This window comes from Leptodactylus fuscus, chromosome 1 (assembly GCF_031893055.1).
Source record: "Leptodactylus fuscus isolate aLepFus1 chromosome 1, aLepFus1.hap2, whole genome shotgun sequence".
Classification (NCBI taxonomy): domain Eukaryota; kingdom Metazoa; phylum Chordata; class Amphibia; order Anura; family Leptodactylidae; genus Leptodactylus; species Leptodactylus fuscus.
In genome coordinates, this window is record NC_134265.1 from 38,050,142 (window position 1) to 38,058,821 (window position 8,680).

General features: G+C 44.3%; 1 protein-coding gene across 1 annotated transcript; it reads left to right on the forward strand.

Annotated features, from left to right (window-relative positions):
* The first annotated feature begins 1,431 nt into the window (after window positions 1-1,431).
* LOC142198603 (mitochondrial amidoxime-reducing component 1-like) lies at window positions 1,432-7,649 on the forward strand. The gene is made up of 2 exons (XM_075269634.1): window positions 1,432-1,503; window positions 5,445-7,649. The coding sequence occupies exon 2, from the start codon at window positions 5,524-5,526 to the stop codon at window positions 6,553-6,555; it is 1,032 nt and encodes a 343-aa protein (XP_075125735.1). The 5' UTR covers window positions 1,432-1,503; window positions 5,445-5,523; the 3' UTR covers window positions 6,556-7,649.
* The last annotated feature ends 1,031 nt before the right edge of the window (window positions 7,650-8,680 follow it).

An 8,680-nucleotide genomic window follows, 5' to 3' on the forward strand; every position in this document is an offset into this window, starting at 1 on the left:
CAAATGTAAATTTTCCCTAAAAGTAAAAAAATATATAATTTTTTTTAAAAAGTACATAGCTGATATGCTTAAAAACACCAACGTGGCATACCGTATTACAGAGGATCTCATGCGACTGCTTCCTAATGGTACCATAAATATCCATGTATTAATAGGAATATCACAAAAAGGTTCGCATTATGGTTGGTTGTACGGCCAAATGTCCCAAACACGTGAACAGCCAAGAACCTTCCAACGAGTGTTCGCGTAAAAATCTGTGCTGAAAAAAAGACTCCCATTGATTTCAATGGGTTCCGTTTTCTGCTAAAGTCAATGGGAGTCTCTTTTTTTTTCAGACCTGAAATTCCACCCCATTTTCCTCCGTGTGAATGGACCCTTAAGCTAGCTTCACATCTGTACTGGGATCTCTGTCATTCGGGTCCAACAGGGGACCCAAACAAGAGAACCTGTTTGCCAAAACAGCTGCTACTTCCAGACATCGGCAGACCCCATAAACTATAATGTGTCCGCTGTTTTTATACTTAGAGCGGTGGAGAGAAAAGTCTTACGTACAGGACTTCTCTCTCTGCTGATTTCTGCGGCTTATTCTCCAAAGGGCTAGATATAAACCTAGCCTAAGGCTCTATTCAGATCACATTTTTAAAATCTGATTAAGGGGCCTTCACACTAGCGTCGGTGTCCGTGACATTTTGCATTGATTTAATGGGACATCATGTGCGTTCTTTTACAGTCCGTGTCTGTCCTTAAGTGTCCGTTCACAAAGATGTCCGATTTTTCAAGCGGACAGCAAAACCCTACATTAACAGCGCACACCGACGGTAGTGTGAACGCCCCCTAATGGATACAAAACACGGATAGAAATGATGGCCAGCCACTGTCCTGTACCTAGTAGATGAGGTTAGATGAAGACGCCGGTCTATCAAGTCTAACCTATAACCCTACAATGCTGATCCAGGGGAAGGCAAAACACAATATACGTAGAGATCAATGTTTAGAGAAAAAAAAATAAAAAATCGGTTTTTTTTTTTCCGTTAATGGGCAATATTTTCGTGGCTATAAAAAAAAAAAAAAAGACATTGATCTCTATGTAAATGGATGACTATCCATCTTTTGCATCTATTTAATGGATCTGCTAGATGATGTAGAAATCGTGATGTGAATGGAGCCCAAAACCTAATGCATGAAGAGCTTTAGATGCTCCAATCTGCAGATAAGGTATCCGTGTAGGGTTAGATACCCAGTTCCCAGACAGTATGAGGTCTATATACAGGCCCAGCTGTATTCTGTAAATGTGCAATACAGGTGAATTACAGTTTATTGCCGCACAATATACAGAAGTGTGAACTTTGCTCTGCAGATTAAGGATCCCGGGTCAACCTTCTGAGCTGTGAATAGTTGGCAATAGCAGAGGGGGCCGAGCTTAGCGTTTTCCTGTCCCTGGGCCCCAGGAAGGAGACTCTGCAGAGCCGGGTTGGCTGTAGCGTTCTCCACAGCTGCAGAACGGTGAGTGTTCAGCTGGAAAGCACAGGACTAAGCTTAAGAATTAGTGCAGAAATATTTCCACCTTAGTTCCAGCCCCTTGAAAAGAAAAAAGTGAACCTAGGACAGTGATACAGAAACAGAGTGATATCGGTCAGACGGGGCCTGGCCTTGTGACTGGAGATACTATATATACTGAGAACTAAAAAAGTCACAGATCCTGTGGCCTCTGCACATGTCCGGGGTGCAGTGTGTGCTGTCATGGTGGAATTATTAATGACTGAGCCTGCACCGACAAGAAGACTGCTGCAATATGTGAAGGGCAGATATACCTTATAGAGCTTTTCCCACATTGACTAAGGGTACGTTCACACATTCAGGTTTTAAAATGCAGTTTTCAGGCCACAACAAGGAATAGAGTAGAAAAACACTGGAGCGCTTGCACCTTTTCTATATACTTTCACCCCCATGATGATCCAGGTTTTGGCTTCAAAAACTGCATCTGAAAACCTGAGCGTACAAACGTACCCCAAAGGTAAAGTACTTTGTCTTCTACAGATATATCAGGACACAAGTGAAAGTGTTATTGCATTATTCCCTGTGCTATGTAACTTGACCTTTGCCTTGTGATCAGGTGAAAGACATTGAAGATCATCCCTTTAAGGCTCGGTGCCATATTGTAATTATTAGCTGTAAAGCCGGGTCTAACATACGGGATACTTCAGCCCTGACCTGACCAGGGATTGTCAGGAAAACTTATCATGTTTTGTATGCCAGTTTTCTAGCGTACAAGGCGTGAAAGAGTTGCAATTTTTCCTTTTTTTCAATGTTACGAAAACACGGAGTTTTGGCCATGGCGGAGACGTAGCAGGAAAAAACGCAGCGTTTTACAGTACCTGCAAAATGGATGAGATTCTGGCTAATCCCATCCACACATTGCAGAAAAAATCTGCAGCAGAAATTCTGTGATTACAAAGACATGGCGTACGTGAGGACAATGGCACCGTCACATTTATGGTCACTGAAATCTACTCGGGTGCACGGCTCGGCAGAGGGTGCACCTTGTCAGAAATGAGGCGCCTTGTTCAGCACTGCAGTGACTATCAGGACCAGTGAGGTTTCAGCGTCTTTAGGGTATTTCACACGGCGGAATTTGCATACCACGAGTGAAAATTCCACACGGCTAGTCGCGACGGGATGCTGGTGCAATGCAGTGCAGTGGTGCGGGCCTTCAGGGGGTGGAGCATGGCCGATTCTCCTTGTGTTCTTCAAACTCCTGTCTCATGCAACGCCCCTCCAGTTTTGCATTTGGCAGAATACATTGAAGCAAGTTGCAAATCTTTTAGGATTCCAGACAATGATGCCATGTCATATAAAAATACTATAGATGTTATGGGATGGGAAACCCTCACATACCCTATATTGAAAATCCCTGGAACACCCAGCAGAATATATCAGCTTGTCCTCTCTTGCAAGTTCTTGTTTGCAGGATGTTTCACAGTTCACCTCCTGCCCCCACTGAGACGCCTCCAGGATCAGGTTGCACAATCTTTAGTAATTTATTACTTAAAGGGACAATTAAATCAAGACTCAAATGTGGAAAAACTAAGAAAGCACAGCTGCGGGTTACATAAAACATGGTCCAGCAAAGGAAGCGAGGGGTTCAACGTCTATTACCCTCCATTTATATTGGGAAGAGACTGAGGGGGTGGAGCTTAACTTGTCTGGTCCACCATTACAGGAGAGCAGAGGGGAGGTTTCAGCTGCAGCAAGCTTCTGCTCCTCCCCCAAACCTGATATTGGTTTGATCTGTGAGAAGTGAAAGGTAAAATGGAGGCCTCCTAGGACACAAACAAAACTTTGTCTTCTATTATATGGAGTTTTGTTAATGGTAAATACAGATTAACCAATTTTTATTATTTTCTGCATTTCTTGTCCCTTTCATTAGTGATTTACTTAAATTCCCCATAGTTTTGTGTTTCTTTGCACCCCAGAATGGTGCGGATGATTCCATACATTTCAGTGGGATTGCCAGGGATAGTAAAAACACAGCGGTGGAGTGAGTGCGCTGTGTCTGTCCTGCCGCTCCAAACTGAGGGTAAAGCACCCCAGTTCTCATGATTAATGGAGGTGGTCGGACTCCTACCGATCAGTAAGTTGGTCCTATTCTTTGGATAGAAGATAACCTTCTCTTTGTGGAATACAACTTTAAAGAGGATTTATTTTCATCAGATTGGGCACAGGCAGTTCTATATACTGCTGGAAAGCCAACAGTGCGCTGAATTCAGCGCACTATCAGCTTTCCAGATCTGTGCCCCGGGTAAAGCGCTAACGGTCCCGGTACCATAGCTCTTTACAGTCAGAAGGGCGTTCCTGACAGTCTGTCAGGTACGTCCTTCTCCACAGCAGCGCCTATCGCGCTATACAGTGTAAGCGGGGAGGAACGCCCCCACCCCTCACGATAATACTCGTCTATGGATGAGCACTGTGAGCAGAGGGAGGGGGCGTTCCTCCCCGCTCACACTGTGCAGCGCGATAGGTGCTGCTGGGCAGAAGGGCGTACCTGACAGACTGTCAGGAACGCTCTTCTGACTGTAAAGAGCTACGGTACCGGGACCAATAGCGCTTTACCCGGGGCACAGATCGGGAAAGCCGACAGTACGCTGAATTCAGCGCACTGTCGGCTTTCCAGCAGTATATAGAACTGCCTGTGCCCAATCTGATGAAAGGTCCTCTTTAATGAATATGGCACAAATCAGCGAACTATTCATTAAGGCGATGAATCCCCCAATTTCTGTATCAATAACTCAACTCCTCTGCTCCAGCCTCTGCTTGTTGTCAGTGAATGGAAACCGCATTATTGCCATCCAGAAAACAGTGTAACCTGTTTTAGACTAAGGGTGTATTCACACTGAGTATACGCTGACTGATTCTGAACGTTAAAACACAATGTAGGGCCTCAGCCTTAATCTTAGATGTCTCACAGCTGAGACTTTGCTACAATTGCTATCAGTGTAGACTGAGGTAAGGAAAGACCCAGACTGATATAGACACGCACTTATGTAATGCATTATTTCTCACATGAATGGCTAAAAGCACAGGGAGCATTGGGGATCGGGGAGATCAGTGGCTGCCATATAGACACTAATCCCCCAACAATTATTAGGGTCAGTATTACAGTAAGGTAAATAAAATCTCAGTATGACCTTAGAGCGTGGGGGATTCCCATGCGAACCTACAAACTCCATGCAGATATTGGCTTGGTTAGATTTGTAGGGGTGCAAAGCAGTGCTTGGCAGCCATACTAACCACTGACCTATTGCATTATATTTGCACTGCATGTTGCAGAAAACTGGATAAGAGAGGGATTAATCTTCTTATGTGTTCTGGCAAGCGGAGAACAAAAACTATATTATATATGTTATGTTGCAAGATTGTTTTGCAACTAGACGTCTTGGATGGGGCACCCTGGGGGTTGCAATGAGACTCCATTCATTAACAACCAAGCAATCTTTGGTTACGCAATAATAGTCCCAGCCAAGGTCGCCATGTTTCCCTTAAGTTTCTCTGGCTCCTTAAAGGGATTGTTTAGGGACTAAAATATGCCTTGCTCTATCCAACTGAATCTTCATGAATACATTCAACAACCACCAAAAAAATGAGAAATTGTGTTTATTTGATGTTGGGTTTCTCACAGTTTTCTGGGTGCACCATGCAACTTGTATGGTGGTGTATGAGGAGTTTTTGGGCATGTCCCTACGCTAGCTGTGACATAACATTTGGGTTAAACTGGGGCAAATACACAATGTATAAAAGCGTCCTTCTTGCCTTCCCAAAATGGTCAGTTAGGCTCTCAGTGTGGAGAACCATGTTGAGAATCCATAATTCTGATTATTTTTTTATTATAACTGGTTCCCAATAATATGACTTTAGTTTAATTGTAACTCAATATTTTCTCATTGTAGAGTTGGAGCAGCCAAGTGACCCACATCAAGGAGACCTGAGCTACAGACACTTGAGTGTATCCAAGAATTAACCAAGAAAATGTCAAGCTCCTCACTTGAGAACATCTCTGGAGCAATAGGGTCGGTGGTTGAGAACTTCCAACGCCATCGGTTGCCACTGCTTTGTGCCGCCGGCCTTGGAGTCACAGCAGTTGCTTCTTGGATGTGGTGGAGAAAGACACGTGGTGAACACGTGGAGCTGAAAAAAGTTGGTACAGTCTCCCAGATTCTCATATACCCAATCAAGTCATGTAAGGCCATCTCAGTACCAGAAACCGAGTGCCTGGAGCTGGGATTACAACATGGAGAACTTGAGGATCGGCACTGGCTGGTAGTAACTGAGGAAGGACAAATGGTGACTGGTCGACAGGAGCCACGAATAGTGCTTATTAGTGTGACTGGCTGTGGAGACTCGCTCTGCCTTGAAGCCCCAGAGATGGAGAAGATAAAGGTCCCAGTGGTGCAACCCAAGAGTAACAAAATCATGAATTGCCGAGTGTTTAGCCGTGACATCCAAGGTCGGGACTGCGGCGATGAAGTGTCTCGTTGGCTCACTACCTATTTTCAGAGTAGTGTCCCCTACCGCTTGGTGCACTTTGAACCCAATGTGATGAAGCCACGAAAGTCCAAGGAGATAGAGAAACCATTCCGGGAAAAAGATATCATCGCCTATCCTGATGCCAGTCCCATCATGCTGCTGTCAGAAACATCCCTGGAAGAACTCAATAAGCGAATGGAAAAGCCTGTCTCAATTGCCCATTTCCGACCTTGCATCGTTGTGTCTGGGTGTGAGGCCTTTTCGGAAGATGGTTGGGATGACGTGAAGTTGGGCACCACAAGACTGAAGAGGGTCATGGCATGTGGGCGATGTATCTTGACCACAGTTGACCCAGTCACTGGAATCATGGACCGAAAAGAACCACTGGATACCCTGAGAACCTTCCGACTGAGTGATGAGTCCCTGAGTCATCTATACAAGAAATCGCCCCTCTTTGGGCAGTATTATGGGGTTGAAAAGACCGGGAAATTCAGAGTTGGAGATCCAGTGTATCTGATGGTCCGCAAAGGATAGAAAGTAGTCTTCTTCTAACTGGAAAACCCTGTACAATCAATAACTGGAGTCATTGAAGAGAATTTCCCTCTAAAATTAAAGGAAGTCTACCGCCTCCCCAAAATTCTTAATTGCAGCCACCGCTTTACAGACCACATCACTGTGATAACCTCCGCCATGTCACTTTTGTAGATTTGAAGAAAGACAAATTTGAATTCTTATGCAAATGAGGCCATTGGTGCACTAGGGGCGGGTCTTCAGCCCTTGCTGCTCAGGTAGGATGGGTGACATCATAACAGTGGGAGGAGCAACAAATCTGAACAGCAAGAGCAGTGCTCCAGGGAGCTGAGGGCCCGCCCCCAGTGCACTACCTGCCTCATTTATCTCTGTAATGTGCTCTATAACATGGGGGTGAAAGTGGAATATACTTGCGGTGGGCGAGGGGGTGGTAGACTCCCTTTAAGTAAGTGTAGCTGCTAACTATCTGTATAGAAACCTGGACCATTGCCCCAGCGGTTATCACTCAACTTATGGACCTGAATGGCAAATCTTCCTACTGTTCAGAGACTTGGGGTTGGAGGATGTGTTACTGCACAGCTATACAGGTTTACTGCTGCGGACATGTAGACCTTATTCTGCAAAAATTTTGGAAAAAAAAAATCTGATATCACTGTACAGTAAACAACTTAGTCAGAGCGTGCCACACCAATCCATTATGTGTGTCTGATATTGCACTCCATTAGGGCTAAGCAGCAATACCACACACAACCTGTGAACAGGAGTGGTGCTATTTTTGGAAGTAGCCATGTTTTTCTAACTGCATTCAAGCCTTTTGGCCCTCTAGTCCAGTTGATTATGTTAGGTTTAACCCCCTGACTACTAGGTGCTGGTGCTAGTTGTGTTCCTTGGTAGTCAGATCTCTCTATATTGTACGGTCTCTGTTGTATTGATAATGGTTTATAAGAATTATAGATTTGTAGATGATATTGGAGTAAATAAAATTTCTAATATTTCATAATTTGTTACTAATTTGTATAGAAATCGATTTGACTACAGAAAACCCCAAAAATAGGAGGAAGAGGCCTTTGTTGTAATCCTTGGCTAATAAATATATACGTGACTACCAGCCGGGCTGTCTTGTATTTTTTTTGTTTAAATGGGGGAGGGGCTCCCAAAAATTCAAACACAATGGTGGAAATTTTGCTTTGCTTGGAACACCTGAAAACTGGCAAACAGTGTGAATGTTTGTGTACAAATTTGGGATTTTTTTCTTATTTACAGTAGGTTATTTATTATGCTTACTTATATAGCACCATCATATTCCGCAGCGCTTTACAGATATTGTCAGTCACTGTCCCATATAGGGCTCACAATCTACATTCCCTATCAGTATGTCTTTGTGTGTGGGAGGAAACCCACACAAACACAAGGAGAACATACAAAGTCCTTGCAGATGTTGCCCTTGGCAGGATTTGAACCTAGGGCTCCAGCCTTCACACCATTGTCTCCTCTCCATTATTCAGGTCCAATGTGGAACCCAAACAATGGAAAGGCGAACCACTACAACAGAGGTAAGACACCGAGTCTGACAGACCTGTCTTTGTAAGACTAAGGCCCCACCCACATAACGAGCCCTGGAAAAAACGCTGCAGGAAAAAAAAGCACAGTGGAAACGCATCAGGTTTTTCAGCAGAGTTTTCCTTTGCAGACTTTTTACCCCTATTATACCTATAGGGAAAATGCCAGTTTTTTTGTTTTTTTTCCCCATATAGGGATTACAATGTATTTTTTCCTATCAGTATGTCTGTAGAATGGGAGGAAATCCACACAAACACGGGGAGAACATACATACTCCTTGCACATATTGTTCCTGGCGGGATTTGAACCCAGGACTCCAGCGCTACAAGGCTGAAGTGCTAACCACTGAGCCACCGTGAAATCTCCAGGACCATCCAGATGAGGAAGAAGCTCCGGATTAACTCTCTAGACTCCTGGGAAAGTTTGATTTCTCCATCTGCTCCCCTTGGCCATGTGACTACCGGTATATGTGAATATCTGCTTTACATGTGCACTCCTGTCTACTTTGTATTTTCACCCTACAAAACTGTCCTCAAAGAGCGGGAGATGGCTGAACTAACCACAGCAG